This window comes from Poeciliopsis prolifica, unplaced genomic scaffold (assembly GCF_027474105.1).
Source record: "Poeciliopsis prolifica strain line A6 unplaced genomic scaffold, Auburn_PproV2 SCAFFOLD005, whole genome shotgun sequence".
In the NCBI taxonomy this organism is placed as follows: Eukaryota; Metazoa; Chordata; class Actinopteri; order Cyprinodontiformes; family Poeciliidae; genus Poeciliopsis; species Poeciliopsis prolifica.
The window spans coordinates 8,492,442-8,513,277 of NW_026562380.1; the positions used below are offsets into that span (position 1 = coordinate 8,492,442).

A 20,836-nucleotide genomic window follows, 5' to 3' on the forward strand; every position below is an offset into this window, starting at 1 on the left:
ACACACACACTCATATCTTATAGCACTGTCAGTAACATTACCGTCTCTCTCTATCTGGCCCTGCCCTGGGGACATGGGCTCTTCTGGAGGGCCAGGTAATTGTGTTCTGGTGTACTCTGTCCTCCATATCTGTATGAGAGACACATAACGAGTGGCAAAATTATTGCCATAATTCAACATAATAACAAGCACGCTCACACTTGAATACGTCCACCTCACACTACCAGCGTAATGATTTGGTAAGGGTAGCGTTTGCGTGCGCATGCTGTGCACGTGACATGGACACACACACTCTCCAAGCGAAGCACAATTCAGATTTTGCCACTTTGATTGCAAGGAGGCGGCATGTGGTAATATTAATCTTGAGTAAAAACACTCAGCCGGCACACATGCCACTTTTATGTTGTCATTAATAACTTCAGTGGACATTTAAGCGGGCATATGTGAGGATAATATCACAGTAATGACTACATGGCAGAACAGTGGAAAGTAGACTATATAAAAACAGTGTAAAGAGAAATGAGTCTGACTTACTGTACACAGTGCTCTGCAAAATAATTTATACCTCTTGAACCACTACTAATTTTGTCATATTACAACAACAAACCTTAATGTTTTTATTGGAATAAAAAATGATGCATATTTTTACATCTTTTACAAATAAAATCCTAAAGACATATGACATACATTTGTATTCAGCTCCCACTGAGCCTCCAACACCTTTTCTTTTTGGATTTCCGTCAATGAACCTTTAGTCATCTTTCTTTAAAGTTCCTGTTCTTGTGGAAAAAAAGTATTCCCACAACATGATACTGCCACCTCCATGTTTTAATAAAGGGAGGAGCTGGTCAGGACACTTTCGATGTGTAAGCAGGACAGTCAGTCTTACACAAAGGCCATTTTTGTAAAAGCACAGCTAAAAGCTGATTAATTAACATAATACTTTTTATAACCTAAACTTTGCTTAAAAGTTCTCAGCAACTTTATCCTTGACCTTCATGATAAATTTTTCTTACATATATATAAAAAAACATGCATGAGTTATAAATACTTCTGCTAGGCATTTTGCCTAAATAGAGAGAACTTACCCGAATAATGCCATCTGTACAGCCTGTGACAATAACATTCCTGGAATCCCACTCATGTTGCTGTGTGAAGCTGACACACAGGATGTCTGCCTGAGGCCCAGAGGAAGTTCCTGTGCAAGCCAGCAGCTGGCCCTTCATGGTCCACAGGTAAAGCAGAGGACCCGCACAGGACACAATCTCACCCTTGGACAAAGTAGAAAGGTGTTGACGTTCAAACGTGCACACATAGGAGTGGACGAAACAAGCAAAACACAAAGAGGATATGCCGACTGTAAGCTGTGAGGATCCTCCCTTCCTCACGCTGTGGGCTCTTTTCATGGTCGTAAAAAGAGAAGACAAAGAGAAAGTGGACTTACAGTGAGATCACTGACAGCCAGAGCAGAGATGCTGCCCGCATGTCCTGCCAACTGGGTGACATAACTTAGCTCCTCCAAATCCCAGAGGATGCAAGTGAGGTCACGGGAGCCGCTCACTATCAAGCTGTGGCTCTCAGACACAGCCAGGCACGTCACCACGTCTGTGTGACCGTATAAAGGCTGCGAAACGCAAGAGAGTCAGAGAGAAGCACTGCTATATAGCTAGAGTGAATAAACTAGCAGATAGACTCACCTGTCTGAGTTTCATGTGAGAAGGTTTGTCCTTGCTGACAGCCACTTCCCAAACACACACAACAGTGCTGCTTCCTGCAGTGATGACGGTGGTCGTGTTGGGGCAGGCGGCGCACAACGTCTCTCCCCAGTCACACAAACTCTCACTTACTGCAAAGTGCTGAAAATATTCATTTATCTGTTAATGATATCAAATTAAGAAAAGTCTTTGTCTGGACAATAGAAACAATTTTAGAATTTTTAACCTTTCGAATAAAAACTGTAGCAATAAAAATCTATCTTAAAACTAAAAACAATCAAACAAAATCAAAAAGGAACTTCTGTTGATTTAATTTTATACATTTAGATGTTTTTTTAAAGTGTCTTGACTGCAAATATCTGTAGACTTCTTCCCTAATTTTGAGTTTTCAATCAAACTACTTAATAATGTGGATATGATTATCAGGTGAGATGACAATCTGACCTAATTATTATATAGTAGCAAATCTTTCAAAATGTGTGGATTTTCAACATTGACTGTTTTCTTTGCTTCCTGTCCCAACTATGTTTTTTCTCTAGTTTCTATATATTAAACTACCTGTTTTGCTAATAATGACAGCACAATTTCATACTATAGTTTTTATGTCATGTCTTACAGTATGTTCTGTGGAAAGAGTTAAATCTAACAAAAAAGTTCTAAATCCTTCTGGGAAAAACATCTGAAATTTGAAAACAGAAACATCTGGGCCAAATTAATTATCTCAAACATTTCTGCTGTTTCTGACAAAAAAAAGCCAAACAGCTTATTCAAATATTTTTCAAGTTAATTCAAGCATGAAGAGCAGCATGAGAAAATTATGTAATAGTCATTTTGTTCAAATCACAAAATATTATTTTGGTAATAAATTTGATTTCTATGTTTTAGGCCTTTTTAAGTGCTCAATTATTATTCTATTGTTTTTATCTTTTTATAGTCAACTAATCTTGTAATTTTATTGCTTGATAAGGCAAGGAACAATATAAACAAAGCCAATAAAGTAAATAGGAACAATAAAAAAAAATCCCAAAGCTTTTGAGAACAAATATCACATAAATAAAATGTGCACAACATGTGTAAAGGCTCACATTGGCAAATATTGTCAATCAGAAGAAATTCAATAGTTCTTAAATAGAGCATCTGTTGACTTTGTTGAGTTCATAGGAGGATGATAAAGATGGGTAAATTATCTCTGTACAGAGGTTTACAAAAAATTGTTTTAGCTCCGGTAACAAAGTTTAATCATGTCCAATCTTTGAAGCCAAATGAAAAAAAAAAAAGCTTTATCTTTCTTTATCTTAATTTAATTGAAGCTATTACAAGAGCTTGCAAGTAAGACATAAATGCAGCACCTAACTTGCGCAGCTCAAACAACTACATCAATAGATTTACAAAGATGTAAAAATATACACCTCTTTGTATATCTTAAAAAAATGAGACAATGACAGGTACTTTTAGATTAATCTTCTTCCTAAACATGATATATTTTATATACAGTTCAGCTATAAGAGAAATACATTTTTAGAGTAAAAATATATAAGAAATGAAGAAGAGTGACAACCTGTGTGCACACATTTCATTGTAAAGTCTTTTCTTAAAATCAGGTGCAGTGTGACATGCAGGAAATGGTCCCTGTCTAGAGATGTAGAATCAGACCATACAATCAAACTTGGACCAAAACATATTTTGCTGTTGGACATAAAACACAAGCGGAAATTAATGCAGCTCCTTTAACGATGCCGGAATCCTCTTGAAAGAATCTATGCTTAGTTCATCCTGTCTTTTTTGTAAGGTTTGAGTAAAATCGTCACATTTTGCAAAGTCGCTGGTGTCTCATATTTTCTCCAGTTATTAATAACTTTCTTCATTTTCCCATGGTGCAGCTACATATGATATGTAAAATTTCTGTACCTTTTCCCTGACAGATACATTTGCACAATGAGATAAATTTGATCCTTTGTGATCTCTCTACAAAACATGGCTTTAGCTAAAGAATGAAAATGTGCAAAAAATTCTGCAAAAAATCCTAGAGATGAAGTTAACTTTAATTTAGGGTAATCAGATTTACTATAAATTAATGGAGGAGCTAATTTAAAAAAAAACATTAAAGGCAAAAAAACCAATAAGGCCATTAAGGCTTGTCCCCCCCCAAAAAAAAAAACTGCTTAAAAATGTGTGTATGTTTGCAGCCAGTTCCTTGTAGTTTTTATTTTTAACAATTTTCATCTGTATGGCTTATATGTCAAATTAAAGGTGAAAAAGCTTAGAAAGCATTTTTTTACATAACACAAACAGGGCATTTTAACAGGGGTGTGCACTCAAGGGAGCCAGAGTACAGTACATACCTTCTCCGTGGCATAGTTTCCAAAGGCGCAGCTGTTGTCTGGAAATCCCCAGCTGAAGAAGCAGCCTGATGGAGGCGACATGAGTAACCGGTTCTTCTCCACAACCAAAACTTCTTTTTCTTGACATAATATTTGACCCACTGGACCTCTTGGTAGCTCTGCAATAAGTTCCAGAACAACTTTATTAGTAAAAGCAAAAGGATTTGAAATTACAAAACAAAATCTATTACTGCCCAGCATGAATATCATAAAGATATGGAGTAAAGCTGTATGCAAAAAGGTAATCTTGTATTTGTCAAGTATCGGTGAACACATCAGGCCAAATAAAACTAATAGCTCTTCAAAGCTTCACATTAAAGAGTTCAGTAGGTCCATAAACTTGCAAAGAATTTCATTGAAATGACCAGAATAAACTGGGCAATTAAAACTCCTCCCAGTTTACAAGAAGCAGAGCTTTGTCCTGGGGGGCACCTGCATCTGAGACAGGATGAAAGCAGGCAGATGTGGGTGAGAAAAGTTACAAGAGGCTGTAATTGTGCCTGTAATTGACCTATTCATACAGAAAAAGGCAGAAATCATTACATCCATTTGCCAGATCTGTGTCTAAAATCCCCTGGAAGAACCTCCGTCTGCATTGGTCTTAACGTTCTTCCTCCTATTCATCTCTATCTCTTTATTGATCAGATCAGACACTCCAAGATTTAATATGAAATGTAATATGCAGGAATCTCTCCCTAAGCATTCGCAGATTCATCTCTTCTGCTTCAGTGGGCCTGTAGGGATATTGAGATTATTAAGTAGAGCTCAGCTGAAGAGTCATCTCCATAGCTCCAGCAGATAGCTCCTTCTACCCTTCTGTAGGATAAATTAATCTATGGACGTTCTCCCTGCATTTCAATCATTCCCTCGAGACCCGAGTACATCCAGTGTATAATAACAGACATATAATGGTAAGGTATAAATTAAAAGAGGTACAACAAACACAGTGAGATATAGCATATTCAGGGAAATCTGAATTTTCCTGACTATATCAATAGTAGCAAAACAGTTAGTATTGTGTCCAATTGTTAAACACAATACTTGGGACATTATTGGCTAGCGTTTGCAAAGCAGATTGGCGCTAATTGGCTGAAACCACAAGAGTGGACAAAATGAAAACTTAAGGTATTGCAAAAATAGTTTTCACTGCGTGCATTGACATATATTAAGTTATATTTGGGGTTTTAAGTAATACATTAGGCTGATGTATGCGTTTTTAGAGGGGGTTGCAAGTATTTGCGGATTTTTGCCATTCATGGACTGTTGTGGTTTGTAATCCTCCCAATATTAAAGCTCCACTGTACTTCGTTTGCTATAAAATAAAAAAGTACATAAAAAAAAAAAATAAAAAATTAAAATAAAATAAATTTGTTTATTTCTTTTCTAGGGGAAAAAATATAAGAACAGACCTATAAATTGGCTTATTTAGAATACTCAATTATTTAAAATGACTGTAGAGATGTGTTTCAAGTTCAATGCCCTGCTCACAGTCTATAAGTGCCCCAAGTGGTGAGATATTTGTTAGATTAATTAATGAGAAAATAAGTTTATTTGTCCGCTGGTAACTCTAAACATTGGACATGATGTGGTGAGCGATTCTTCATCAATGCAGACAGAATATCTGCGTAGCGCAACCTGTGAGTTTGTGATGCAATTTGTACTTCATTGATGCAACATTTGCTTTGCATTTGATGCAGTTTGTAGAACAGACAGCATTTCTAAGTTGTGATATTCAAGCCATACCAAAAAGCTCTGGACAGCCTGGGTTAAAAAGAAGATACAAGCGGTCCATGCCTCATCATTTTCTATATGTCAGGAGAATGTAAGCAGGAGCAAAAGAAATCTGGCAAATATTTTAAGTAATTTAAATTAAAAGCGATCTTGTTTTTAACTGCGTGTAAACTTAATACTATCAGTTAGTTTGTTTGTTTCTGCTGTCAGAGACAATATGTAATTGTGAACGTAAGTAGGCTAAACAGAGTACTCAAGCAGCTTAAAGGAACTGTGTGGGACCCAAAGAATCATACCTCGCCTTGGGGGAGCTGTTACACTGCTGTTATATAAGTTGCATCTGAATGTTTGTGGGTGCTCTCAGTAAGCCAAAATTTAATGGTTTTGCTGGCAAAATGATCAAACTTCATCAAACAAAAACATCAGAAATTTGAGCTGCTGCAAACATCCGAAAAATCTGATTTGCACCCAAAGGAAATTACTGAGCATAGACAAGAGTGCCAACTCTTTTGTTTTAGGACCTTTTTTATTACTTTAAAAGCAAATGATGAAAATTAAAATGTAATCTCCACAGAAGCAGAAGAAAGCACTGTATTTTTAGTAACAGGAATTTTTACCTGAATACATTACACTCCTACATCTTACATCCCATCTAACCCCTCTGTAATGGTGAAGCTGTACCTCTGAAAGGTTGTGCAGGTGTCCTTAGTGCATCCAGGTTGAAAAAAAATGGAGTTGGATGAGAGGGAGTCAATCCATCTTTCTTAGACCCACTGCGAGGGGCATGAGGCTTGGTGAAAAGCTATGGAAAATATACAGACTAATAGCTTCAACAATTTTCCTTTAAAGGACAATATTATGCATATATTAAAACATGTAACACATAAGCAAATACACTGCAATGTTACCTGTCTGGGAATCTGTCCAAAGTTGCTGACATAGCCTAAGATAGTGCTCCTTATCATGGGGTCTTTTGCATCTTGTCGGCCTCTCTGGGCGTAGAAATAAGGGTGGAACGTATTGACACTTTCCACTGCCGCCGGACCTTGTTGTCTGTATCCAAAGATCAGGTCGATCCACAGGTGGAGGCGAGAACTCACATAGTCACTTTCTAGGGCCTAGTGAAAACGCAACAGGAGTTAGAGCAGAAGAAACAACTCGTTAGACGATTTAACAGAAGTTAAGATTTGTGTTGCAACTAGAATTGCCATTGTTGAACAAGAACCACTACTGAAACTGGTAGTATCAAAGTTTGCAAGATGCAAAACTTCTTTCGGATTGCACAGGCGATAATGCTATTCAGGTGCACAATGATTTCTTCCAAAAGTCAATTTAGAAGTTCGGAAACAAAAGAAGGTTGTAGAGCTGTGTTATGAGCTTATCCATATACTAGAATTAGAGAATGATTTGGGGGGAATTAGCCAGAGATTGGTTTGAAAGAGTTAATAAGGGAAAGTGGGCATTATGACCAGCTACATCCTTGCTGTAATAAACCCATTGTGAAAAACAAAACATTACAACAAGGATATTTTGTCCTGAGTTAATTTGTCTGTGGAAGAAAAAAAAAAACACAATCTTTTGAAGTCACTAATTTTATGAGAATGTAGGGAATATGGGAAGTTCAGTAGATTACAGAGTGATAACCATCATAGATACCCAAGGAATGAAAAAAGGGAGGGTCACACTAAAGAAATCAGAGCGACAAAGAAACACAGAAACCCCCACACAGGGAAAGAAAACAGGAGGCTGACAGAGAACATAGAGAACATTCAGCTCATTAACAACTGGCTGAAATAATGGCCTTATGAAAAAGAGAAAGTCTTGTGCCTGCATGAATCACTTTAAATAGGCATTCTGTCATAATCTGAACCTAACATGGCTATTTATGCCGTTTCTTGGAAAGGAAAAAGAAAACTAAGCATTATGTTTGAGAGCAGCATAGATATCAATGAGACAAAATAGCTGAAAGAATCTAAAGAATAAGACAATGAGTGCTATGAAAAACTCATATATTGTAGCTGAAAGAATGAAGGCAAACAGCTATGCTGTCATGTGCACAGCAGATATTTGTTTAGAGATACCAAAACAGTGAACCTTCTGTCTAAATAAATCAGACAGTATTGGCAAACGTCAGGCCTTGCGGGAAAAATCCCGCTTAGAACTGGTCAGATTGACCAATTGGAGCAGGGAAACCTAGTGAGGTCAGGTGTTACTGACCTCTCGATGGATCCTAATGAACTCCTGGGGGTCACCTTTGGCCCATGGAGGCAGTTCCACATCTCCCAAAGCAGTGCCATCCTCCATACAACCTGAAAAGATATGGATATATTGCATCAAACTGAGGCAACTTCCCTGCAAGCTGTGGAGCTTTAAAAACAGTGTAATAAAAACATTCTGTTGCCAATAGAGAATTTAAAAAAAATATTTAGGATTTTTGATCCCCATCTCATGCGAGTCTTATTGGATAAAGATGCAAAGCAGTAGAACCTAAAGCATGCAGAGCTAGCCACGTTTATTAGTAACCCATGTGAAGATGTAAAAAAGTACTCTAATAAATTCAGCTTTTATTGCAGAAGACTGAACTCCTATTGACTGTTTTCTTTAGTAGGAGTTTTATGAGAGTAGAATGATTTATGGTTATACAGCTATAACTTTAAACAGCAATGTTGGCATTACTGCTGCTAAGTCTTTGTGCAGTTCTTCTTTGCTCATCCCATCTTTGTTGGATTTAGATTTGAGTTCTATGTTGTTGATGGAAGGAGGTTGATTAGTATCTGGTGAACCATCTTTGTCGTAGTTTGACCATATGTTAGGGATCATTATCCTGCACAGTTTACTGGTGGAGGTTTGTAGACTTATTTATAATCTCCTGGCATTTCAGAGAGTCCATGATGCCATGTACTCTAAAAAAGCCCCAAGGCCTTTAAAAGATTAACAGATTTGCCAAACCAAACGATGGGCATAATATTCCTTTTCCAGACCCTTAGCTTTACACCAATACCACCTGGCATTGCTCAATCTTAAAAGTTCATCATACTAAAGTATTTTCGACTATAAATAATGCTCCCAAATGTTCGTCCTACAGATTTAACGCAGTAGCATAAAGCAATTTGACCACCAGCTAAAGCCAATCTGTTACAAATTTTCTGCAGCCTGACTACCAGAGCTTTCACACAACGTCCAAACTGCACATGTACACCACTTCAGACGAAACATGCTTCAAAATTTTGGACAATGATTTCCAAAGTCAAAGTAAAATCATTGCAATGCTTTTTAGTCTACAAACGAAAAGCAGCAAATAAATCATGGAAATCTAGCATATTTTGATACTTTGATTGCTACTATTATTACAGTTTTGTTTTAGAAAACAGAAGTTAAAAAGAGCATTTGCAACTTTCTTTCGAAAAATATATATTATTAATTTCATGCTATTTCTCTGCTTTCTATCTTCATAGAGGTAACACCCGGCCTGGTGTTTCTGTGATACCTTCCTCCAGGGGGCCCATTGGCTGCCCTTCTGCTGTCAATATCAATTTCCTTTGCAAATGATCGCCTTGGCCCAGTGCTTCTGTGTTTAATCTTGTCTCTCTCCAAGACAAAATCATTGCAGGAGTTATTGTTCCCAGTAACTATTTGTACTCTGTCTTCACAGCTTGCACTACTGGCTCAGAGCTAATCTGCTTAGTTGTATATAAATTGGATATGTTTGTCTTGTAAAGTGTCTTAATCAGCTCATACCTAGAATAAGTGTAGTTCATATAATAAACTTGATGTTTTCTCCCTGTATGTAACAGATATAAAACATTTCCTCCCAATGAAGCTCAGTGAATACAAATAAGCACATTTGTCTTTGATGCTGCCTAGTCATGTTGTTTTAAGCTCATTGGTAACAAGCGTTATAAAGTTTGTAACAGTGGTTAAGAAAGATGAAGATACATTATTTATTATCTTGGTCACATGTGTCTTATTACTGAGATGGAGGACTGCTGCTCCACCCGCCCATGCTCAATGGCTTCATGGCATCATGTCTAATCTCGATCTTGAAAAGAAATTCGATTCAATTCTGAATCAAATCTGACAAAATTTGAGGTTCTCCTGAAATATTTCTCAAAATTTAACTGATGGAATATGCTTGCTGCAGACTTGGATTCGTGTGAAATAAAATATTAAAACTTTTATACATGTAAGTGTGAAATAGCATCATGTGATGGTTCATTTATGTAAGCTCCATAAATATGAGGGGGTAATTTCATGAATATTTATCATCTCATAAGTCCAGGAGTGGAGAGATGGGACTTTTAGTTTTTTTAATAATCATTTTACAAATATTATTGTGAAAACACCCTGAACAAATAACCAAAAAACTGTGAAAATTAAGGGTGCCACTTATTTTACTGACGGTAAAAACTCAAAATTGTGATATTTGTTGTTAAACATCTGCAAAGACGTTCAGATATTTACAGCAACAAGTGTTTTGAACTTTTTGATTCCATTATTATGAGAAAAAGTGATATAACTTTTAATTTTTTTCCCTCTTCTGGCATTCTCACATGTGCAATTTGTGATATAGATACAGAGAAGGATTTGGCTGCTGACCAAGCAGGATGTGGTTGGAGTTGAGCAGAAAGTCAGGTAGGTAGAAGAACTCCGGGATCAGTTCTCTGACATCTCCCATGTTGTCTCTGGACGCTGACTCCCACTCTTTCTTTATACTGAAGAACATCCGCTCAGGGATGTCAAACCCTCCCTGCAGCAGAATGAAAAACATCACTGTCAGACTCTCAGCACATTTCTGGGCTCAACTTTTCGACAAGCGTGCTGAAAAAAAAAAATCTAATTTTGTTCAGTGAACCATATTTTACATGGATATTTCCTGCTATAAGAAAAGAGCTTTTCATCTTAATGTAAAATTCCATAATTTCAGTGCAGATCTCATGAGAGGGAATGTAATTTGAAATAAAACAATTACCTCAATGAATGAAAATAGCATATACAGCAGTAAACTCAGTTAAAGATGCAAATTCAGTTATGGATATTACTGCACGCCTGTTATGTGCTTTAGAAGACAAAAAGGCATCCCAGTTCACCAGATGAACATCTTTATTGCTTTATTCAGACTATCAAATATGCATGCTTTTTCATTATAATCAACTGGATGCTCAATTGTAAATTGCCAACATCTGTGGCCATTTGGATTGGTTCCTTTTATGTGCTGTTTGTAATTATTTGCATATATATTAAAAATGTCTCCATAATTTGCTTTCACATCAAAAAAGTACACTGAAAACAGCTGATATTTGATCCATGGTATTAGCTCAATAATGTTTGAAAATAAGTTTAAAAATGACATAATGATGAATGTCAATGAGAATCCAGAGCTCTTTGTTTCTTTTGGGTAACTGAAGACAACATAGTACATACTTTCTTCACATGTAAGACAAATCAAGACAAAACAGTACAACAGTAAGTCATATGACAGTACATAGTTATTCCTTTAAGAATAATACCAGCATTTTATGCCATTTTTGATAAAATGCCCATTCATTTTCAGAGAGAGTAGTGTGTCCTTTAGCTCTTCACCTCCTATTCTTTTTCATAATTTGCCACCAAATAATCAAATTTCTGTGTATTTCTTTGGGATTTTATAGACCACAAAGAAGTGAATAACTGTGAATGTGAAATGAGAAGGAAACATTGTTTTGCATGTTTTATATCTCTATTCCAGCGGAGATTAATGAAATAGTTGAATTATTATCAAGCCTTTAGGTTAGGTTCTACAGAAGCTTGCTAATAACCCATTTGTTTAAGCCAGATGTTTAAACATATCAAATATTAAAATTTGCATTCCCTTGTGTGTCTGGTCTCACCTGAAGAGCCTGGAAAGTGTGTGAAAAAGGCTCCATTCTTACAAGGAAGGAGGACACAATGATGGCAGATGAGTAGTGGGTGCAGTAGTGGCAACGTGCTGACATATCTGCCACTGAGAGAAAAACATAGAACAGAGAGACGAGGTTCTAAAACATAAAACTTTTAAATGGTAGGCTTTACAAATGAAAAGAAATCAAGATACCTTCATCCCCAGCGTTTTCCACCTCATCATATCTCTCTATAAACATCTGTTTCCTTTTCTCTGTCTGGGCTCCCATTGGTTTGGACAAGTCACGGAAAGTTGTGGGATTTGACAGATCCAGTGTCTGTTGAGGTCAGGGATTAAGAAAAAACACTCTTTAATCCATTGCAGGATGAAAATGTGAAAGACAGTCTTCAGCAACATTTATGATCCAAATAGTAATTTCTGCCATTTTCTCCAGTTAATAAAACCTACCTTTAGCATAAATAGGGTTAGTATCAAATCATAGAGGTGATTTTTGCTGAGAACGTAGAAAAGGGGTTAAAATAAAGTAAAAAGTCAGGTCTTATTTCAGTCAGATTTTTTCTGTCTATACATACATTTTTGGGATATCATGCTTATCAAAGAAAAACATAATTTTAATTTAGAATTGAATTAAAAAACTTTCATAAAATTTACTTAAATAACTCAGGAATTCATGTAGATTCTTCAAATATGAAATATACTCAATATGTTTTAAGCATTCATTGAAGTTATTTTGGTGATTACGACTTGAGGTTATTTTAAAAACATCTGTTTTTCAGAAAATTTTAATAAGACCGACAACAACACTTGATTTTAAAACATTGTTAAGAGTTCATGTTAGTTCTGCTCAAAGTTTCAGAGAGCCAAAGCAGAAAGGCTGAAGTTTTGCATTTGGTTAAAGAGCCACAGATTGCAGACCTCTGGTCTAAAACATGTGTGGGATTCTACCTCTGACTGATAGTCAGCCAGGATCCAGGGGAAAACCGGATACTGCATCAAGTCATTATATGTCCTCCCGGCAATCGTGTTCAGGTGCATCAAATACTCAAAGTTGCTCATCTCGCCTTTCTAGAAGGAAAACACACAACGTGAAGCTTTATAAATACCACAATGAATAATACTCAGGCATTTAGCGAGTGAGATGTAATGCATTTTGGAGCACAACATCATGCTTTTTACATTACCTGCCATTTAACAAGGGCTGTCTTTTCAACCACTGGAGTCTTTCTGAAGAACAATAAAAGCAAACACTTTGAATTAGCAACAGAGAGTGAGTACTGAACAGCCCTTACCAGCACAGGTTTTCTTTGCTTGCTCTGTTGCCTAGCAGACATAATTTAAATGTAACCAAAGCCAGAGTTCAGAAGCAGCAGCAGAAAAGAGCTGAGAGACTCAGGAAACAGAGACTGTGTACACAGCTGTAGGAGCATTTATGGAGGTGAGTTCAGCTAAAGTGGGTTGACTTGCACTGTCAAAGGATTTTCTACTCCACAGCTTAGAAAACAAATATGAAATTAAACTGAATGGTACATGTTAGTCAACATACTTGTAATCAACAAGCATGTTGTTAGTCACAGAGTTTAGTCAGTAGCTTGTGACTCTCCACAGGGTACTGACTACAATTTAGCTAAGCTTACCATTGATGCTAATTTTTAGCATTAAATCGCTGGCTTCCAAATGACGGGCACACTTTGGCAGGCCCCGGTTAAATTTCTTCAGGAATTTTCTCGTCTTTTGACATCATTCATTTTTGTTCCATCTTTCAGTCAGATAAAAGCTCACATTACAACAACAACAACATCTTCCCAAAAAAGTGTAGAATTTACCTAGTTAAAAATAATTTTATCAGGATATGCAAACAGCTGGAAAAAAAAAAGCATCTATATCAAATGGCAACAGCGCTGAACGCTTCATAATTTCTGAAAACAACCATCCAAACACGTCTGATCTAAATTGTAAAAGTGGTCTGCTGTTTCTGAAATCTCCTCCTTCTCTGTGGGCCAGTAACAGGACGATAAAGTCAAAGCACCTCAGTTGCTAAGCAACAGTAATAAACAAGATAAATCTTTCTTGGTTTGGGGGAAGAAGGATCAGTATGCAAACTGTTATATGTCCCTTTGAAAGGATTAGTGAGTACTGTGCAAGCCACTTCTGCAACATTTACAGGGATCGCTTACGAAAACAAAGACCAAGGTTAGTTTGACCACTAAAACAAAACCAGATCAAGCTGATTTTCAACATACGGGAAGAAAAAGGGTCTGTGGTCATAGAGAAAGAAGCACTGTTGTAAACGTATCCACTTTGTCAGGGAGTGCTGTGCTTTTATACTCAAACACGAGGATGAGGCGAAGTTGTACCGAGCTGTAACACTGTAACCAATTGGGAAGATTCTACTGCCTAGGAGTTGTTTGACTAAGGGAGGCCTGTGAGACGGTTTCAGGCCAAATAATGCCAAACTAAAAGAACTGTATACAAAAAATTCATTATTCACGCAAAAAATAAAGATGCCATCTTAGAGAGTTTGTCAAAAAAATTGTTAATTTGGGGTGAATTTCAACTTAAAAGGGAAATGAAAAGCTAGGTTATAGTTTGCAAATGTCTCCTTAAATTTTGGAGACGTGTCATGTGGTCTGGTTAAACTAAAATTGAAGAAGTTAGCTACAATAAATATTGTTAGATTTGGAGGGAAAAGAGGGAAGCTTGAGAAGTTTAGAACAGCACACCATCAATAAGGTATGGGTGTGGCAGCATAAAATAGTGTTTTGATGTAGAAGGAACAGGATCCAGGGAACAACTGGATCCTATTTTCGTCTGGATCCAGTTCATGAATTGGAAATCAAGAAAAAAAATGATGACATCATGACAAAAGAACCTTGAGCAGAAATACTGAAGATTTATCACACATTAGCCAAAAGTATAAGCTTGGGCAAAAATAGATCTTTCAAATGGACAGTAACCATAAGCATACTGACTTGATGTCTACAAAGTGCAATAAAGGACAACAAGGTCAATGTTTTAAATTGGCCATTACAAAACTCTGAACTCAGAATATGCATGCAGATCACTATGGCCTTCAAATCTGACTCAGGTATAGCACTTCTGTCTGATGTGATATTCAAGCAAACTAATGTGAAAAGGGTTATGGAAGGAAACCCAGAATTAAAGAAAGCAAGAATTAAAAAGCAGAGCTACCAAAAATGTATTATTCTGATATTTATCAAATGGAAACAATTTTTGATAATGTTAATTAAATTAGAAAAAGAACATTTTAATCAGACAGTAAAATGTGTTTTTATACAGTTTAAATATTACGTTTAAACTATTTTAAAAAATAAACGTGTTCAAATGGTGAGTGTGTATTTTAAATTTATCCACCGCCTAACATCGATAAAATTATTTTGTAGCTCTACACTAAATCAATCATTGCATTTGGCTCGGTATGTGTTATCTAATTGGAGGCAATAATTTCATGCAATAGTTTCCTATAGGAGGTTATAATAAGAACAAGCACCAGCAGATAACCTCTCTCATCCTGAGGATGATGAATGAGGCGAGAGAGGGCCTTGGGGTGTTACGCAGACACAAACAGAAACACACCTTGCTCTTTTAGACAGGGAGGGGAGAAGAGCAAAGCCCTCATTACACTCCCAACACTCCACAACTATCATTTATCAAAGTCCTGATTTGACTCTTTGTGTACACAAACACACATATAGCACATTGCATGGTTGTCCATCAAAAAGACACACACTTTTTTTTCTTTCTCAAAAAGAGCCAAAAAACTAAATCAGTTGAGTGGTGAGAACATCAGCCCTCGTGTGTTTCCTCCCTGTCGCCTCGCTCCTATTGTTCCCCTGCATTAGCTTTAATTAGAGAGTCGTGCTCTTAAATACCCCCATGGGCAACCGAGGGTGAGCACACTCTAATGCAGACACAACACTGTGACACACACGCTGCTCAAGTTCTCATTCCTCAGAGTGCATGCTTTCCCCACTGCCCCAGGCCATACATAGGCCCTTGTCTTGAATAAATCACATCAGCCTCACACATGCATACTTACACATTAACATACACAGAACACGTCCATTTCCTATATTACTGCATGATGCTGTAGATCAGAGAGAGTTATGGGGGAAAAAGTATGTGTCCACTTATTAATTTCTTCTGTTTTTGCTTTTTTGATCACATTGAAATGTTTAAGTTCATCAAAGACATTTTAATAACAAACTAATATAAGTTTGGTAGATTAAAAAAAACAGTTGTAATGTGACAATTTAATCTATTAGGAAATAAGAATCTATAGATTTATGTCAAGCATGTCAAATGTCTTGGCAATCATCAGTGTTACATTTTGGAAAACTATAGATGGGCCTTTGTGTTGGAACTTGATCTGCGATGCAACTTTTTTGGACAATCTCTTTCTTCATGTTGAATCATGGACTCTGACCTTCACAGAGTCCAGTGAGGCCTGAAGATGTGTAGATGTTTTTTCTAACCTCCTGAATGAGTCATTGACAGGAAATTCGGAAAGTCTTTCTAGGCTAGCCACTCCTGGGAAGATTCACCCTGTTTCTCCATTTCAGTGCAGTTCAATGCAGTCCCAAAGCCTTAGGACTGGCTTTATAGCACTTTTAAGATTGATTAGGGGTGACATTGTTTCTACCTATTATCAAATATATTGTTTGCACTTTAATTTGTTAGCCTGCTTCATGTTGTGAGACAAGTTATATTTCAATTACTTCTTGATTTATTGGGTTTGATTATTTTTTCTTTTCATAAATGGAATCATTTGTATCTTTATTCTATATCAAATATTGCTTTAATAATCACAAACAATTAAGTATAACAAAAAGAGCTAAGTCATAGGAAATCTCTAGACGGTAAATAATTTTTCACAGCATTATTTTAAAGCATTGTAAATTAGCCTTTCGCAGCAAATGTAAAAAAAAGAAGGCTGAACTGATCTGTTTACTTATCTTTTCAATCCAATATGATGCCCAGAAAAAAGGGAGACGATTCGAGAAAGAAATCAAGAAACTTGCCAAGAAATTGATAAATATAACCCAAGATGGAAAGCGTCGACTCACACTCAGCAAAATGGGCTTAATCACCATCCCAAGGTTTCTCCTCAAGCGGTGCGATGTGGATGAGTTGGACCTCAGTCGAAACCAGATCCAGAAGCTTCCTGAAACCATGGGAACCTTTGCGACGCTAACATGGCTCGATCTACACAGCAACAAGCTGGAGTCTGTGCCTGAGTCCATAGGTAGCCTGATTAGACTTACCCACCTCAACCTGGCAAACAACTGCTTAACGTCTCCTGGTTTACCATCCTCACTGGGCTTCCTCTCCAACCTAAAGAGTCTCAACCTTGGACTGAACCAGCTAGATGCATTGCCTTCCACCTTGGAGCGGTTAGAGTTTCTCCAAGAATTAGCCCTATTTGATAACCATTTCACTGAAGTACCTGAGTTTGTGTCAAATCTTCAAAACCTTATTAAACTGAATTTGGAAAGAAATCCATGTATGGAGGCCCAAGTCGAAAGCGAGAGGATAAGAAAAGAACAGTTAGAGCAGAAAGAGGAGCTGTATCTGGTGCATGAAAGCACATTGTGCAAGAGATGCCTCAAAAAATGTAAAGAAGAGGAAGGAGAAAATTTAAGAAACGATGGAAAGACAGAAAAAATACCTGAAATGCCTGAAGTGTTTGAGGAGAAGGAGACGGAGAAAAAGAAAAGATTTGCAGGGTTGATGACACCGAACTCAGTGGCTGCAGTCACCCAGGATGTGTGGAGAATCAGAAGCAAAGAGTGAACTGATCAATTATCTGCCAAATTCAATTTTTCATCAATTAGAAATGGTGGAAGAGAGCCCAATTAAAAACAATCTGAAATGTTTAGTGTGTTTAAATTATGTACTTTTATTTTACATAAGAATTTCCTCATGTTTTCACACAAATAAAACAAAGTTGATAAGCCAAGTAAAGCTGTTGAGTTTCAACCTCAATCTGAGCCATATGGATACCAGGTCTTTCACCTTGTAGCAATCTCATTTAGTCTGTATCCGCCTCACCACAGCAAATGGAAATCACACCAGTAAAACATATCTACATGGAAATAAAATTAAAAAAATTAACACTTACTTTGCATTAGTGATGACATCAGCAACTGCTCTGCCTTTTAATGTCGGCACCACTCTGCTCAGTCTGAAGCCAGAGAAAAACAATAAAGATCAAAGACTGTTGACTGGAAAATCTGTGAATATCCAGTAAGTCTCAATTAGTTACCTTTTATATGCAGAGACATGGTCTTTATTCATGAATACGAGGAATGCTGAGTGTCCATTTTTCATGAAAATCTCAATAGTATTGTCCTAGTTTAGCAGAAACAGACAGTAAAATGTTTATGGTAACATTTGTTATATTATGTTTATGTATTACTTTTTGGACATAAATGTTATGCATATGTGATGTTACATATTTACTGCCCCTGGTAAATATGCAAGATCAAAGACTAAAAATATATAGCTAAGCCCCAAATTAAACTCTTTCAGATTTAGGTTTAAAATATTTAAAATTTTACTAACTGGAAGTAATAATTATGTTTTGGAGTAGCCTGTCAGACTTCTGACTTATTTCCTGCACAGATGTTGTCATGTCAATCTGCCAGACCTCTCAGGTCTTTTGGTTTATGTGATTCTGTTTAGTTGCTCAGAATCACAACTAAACATGGAGAAGCTGCCTTCTGTTTTAATGCTCTTCTAATCTGGAACAAACTTCTAAAAAACTGCACAAATAAATACTGAGTTCTTTTACATCAAGTCTGAAAGCTCATCTGTTACAAGCTGCTGGTTGATAAAAACTGGAACATCATAAATTATAGTGTGTTTTTCAGCCTGTCATTGCTTACCTCTGTTTCGCTTGTACAATGTAATATTTTTTTTTTTTTTTTTTTTTTACTTTTTTGAATCAGGTAAAGAACTTTGACTTGTCATGTTGATGAAATGTGGTGTATAAATAAATCTGCCTTATATATGAAATAAAATAAAACTGGTTTAAACAACATTCAACTTCCACAAAGCAATAACTGCAATGTTTGGATTGCAAATATTACAGTTTATACAGTCTCAGTGTAAAAAAAGTCCTTTGATAAAACGGCTCAAAAGATATTGTTTAAAAGTCCTTAAAATTAGCTAATTTATTTATTTATTTATAATGTATTCACATTGTTATTTTCAAATAATCTTTCTTATTTTTATTTACTTTTAATCTTGTCATAATCTACTAGGTAATAGAAAGTGGTGTAAAAAATGGATATACTCATATACAGTTATAATATGTAGATTATGTATTGTGTTTCTAATTAAAAGCTTATGTATGTAAATGTAAAAATGCAAAGCAGCAATCAAACTTGAATGAATATTATTGACTGTGATTTTTTGTGTTTCCTACACTGCATATTTCTTTTTAAAGTCTGTCTAATGCCTGCTTAAATGTTGTCATTTTCAAAAGTTACTTTTAACCTGACAGATGAGCCTTGAAAAGTATATTCTAATTTAAATAAGCACTCATGTATGACAGGTGGTTACATTTTAGCTTAAATTTCTGCAGCTGCTTTATGTCAAAAATATCTGTGAGATTAATTTGATGGCTGACCTCCAAAAGGAACCGCATGAAGCGAGCCTCCTTGATATCCTCATAAAGCCAGCGTCTGCAAGTGGCTGATGACAGCTCTTTGTTCAGCACAGTGGAAATAAAGGAATCCTTTACACTGGAAGAAGCGCACACAGAAGATGTCATGTTTACCTTTTTTTTGTAGCAAAGAAAAGTGTGCAGCCCTCACAGGGTGACTGTACCTGCTTGGGTGGTGTCTCCTGCAGCAAACGTCTCCAGTGGAGTTCAGAGTGAATCCCTCACACAACAGCAGACTCTCTTTTCCAAACAGCAGCAAACCTTCTGTCACCCTCAGGCCACTCACCATCACCACGCACATCTTTGCCTTTATCTGCATGATAAGAAACATACGGAGGAACACCGTTTGTTAGCAGCCCTTGTAAATGTGTGTATGAAGCCTAAAAATTAAATGTTTTTTGTAGTTGCATTATTTGAAACTAAATATCAGCCTGAAAGTTTATTTCTGTCCCCAGGAAGAGGAATTGGCCCCCAGCATCATGGACTCTCGACCATACTCAACTGTGGGAAAGAGCTGCTTTTGTACATTTTCGACCTTTGTTTTACCCTAAACCCATCTATAGAGTTGGCAGAAAGGCTTAATATTAGTCTCATTTATACAGATCACACAGTCTCATGATATGTTTATGTTTGTGGTTGTATGACAGGAAAAGCTTTTCCTTAGTATTACTCTCAAACAATTGTAGGCATGTGAAACATTTGGGAATCCAAAATGCAGCAGAAATTATACATATTTTTTTATATTATTCATTATCTTCCTTATCTTCCTCCCCACTGTTCGTCTCACTGAGTGACCGGCGACTGCCAAGGAAGCTGCGAGTTACTAATCAGAAGGCTCTGGAAACTTGGATTGAAAAGTAAAGCATACATTGAATAGATGTTTCAGCTTCTTAACAAGGGATTTTTTCACGTTAAGTAAATGTGTTTAAATTGAAAGTTGGATTATTAATTTGAGATTATACAACTGTAATAATTTATTTTAATGTTCAACACAGCTCTTTACTAGGGGTGCCAACAGTTTGTACAATAAGCCTTCTATAAGTCACTCCATACACACCACAGCATTATTCTCACAGGGAATGACATATCAGATATCGGGTCAGGCTTTACTTGATTGATCATTTTAATCACATATTTTAATCCTTATTAAAAAGACACCATTGAACACTTCATTATCAGATCTGATTGATGAGGAGGAGAAGGACCGGCCCCTTTTCATCCTCAGCCACAGTGAATCCACATGCTGCTTTCAGTGCTGGTTGCGGCTAATGCTAACTGCATCGTAATAATGTGTGGATAATTTTATTGTCTCCCTTGATTTCACAATGAGTGCGTGCACCTGGCTGTTTCCATGCACCGAGTCCACTGGGAGACAAGCACCCCCCCAAAAAATAGCATAAACATATGGGGTCCCAACACAGCCGCAGGGCCCACACAATTTATA

The 20,836-nt window shown here is 36.6% G+C and overlaps 2 protein-coding genes across 2 annotated transcripts in view; one reads left to right on the forward strand and one right to left on the reverse strand.

The window, feature by feature from the left end:
• wdfy4 (WDFY family member 4) overlaps window positions 1–20,836 on the reverse strand; it is a 51,972-nt gene that overhangs the window by 1,522 nt on the left and 29,614 nt on the right. The window contains exons 46-62 of the mRNA XM_055030116.1: window positions 19,557–19,705; window positions 19,357–19,471; window positions 17,989–18,074; window positions 17,845–17,907; window positions 12,887–12,929; window positions 12,651–12,770; window positions 11,898–12,021; window positions 11,695–11,807; window positions 10,424–10,574; window positions 8,045–8,136; window positions 6,736–6,945; window positions 6,509–6,629; window positions 4,058–4,215; window positions 1,698–1,856; window positions 1,445–1,624; window positions 1,089–1,271; window positions 42–129 (exon numbers count right to left, since the gene is read on the reverse strand). Coding sequence (XP_054886091.1) covers window positions 42–129; window positions 1,089–1,271; window positions 1,445–1,624; window positions 1,698–1,856; window positions 4,058–4,215; window positions 6,509–6,629; window positions 6,736–6,945; window positions 8,045–8,136; window positions 10,424–10,574; window positions 11,695–11,807; window positions 11,898–12,021; window positions 12,651–12,770; window positions 12,887–12,929; window positions 17,845–17,907; window positions 17,989–18,074; window positions 19,357–19,471; window positions 19,557–19,705 — 2,155 coding nt within the window. The remainder of the gene's footprint in view (window positions 1–41; window positions 130–1,088; window positions 1,272–1,444; window positions 1,625–1,697; window positions 1,857–4,057; window positions 4,216–6,508; window positions 6,630–6,735; window positions 6,946–8,044; window positions 8,137–10,423; window positions 10,575–11,694; window positions 11,808–11,897; window positions 12,022–12,650; window positions 12,771–12,886; window positions 12,930–17,844; window positions 17,908–17,988; window positions 18,075–19,356; window positions 19,472–19,556; window positions 19,706–20,836) is intronic.
• Window positions 13,058–17,599, forward strand: lrrc18a (leucine rich repeat containing 18a). Its single transcript, XM_055030184.1, has 2 exons — window positions 13,058–13,140; window positions 16,704–17,599. The coding sequence occupies exons 1-2, from the start codon at window positions 13,135–13,137 to the stop codon at window positions 17,514–17,516; spliced, it is 819 nt and encodes a 272-aa protein (XP_054886159.1). The 5' UTR covers window positions 13,058–13,134; the 3' UTR covers window positions 17,517–17,599.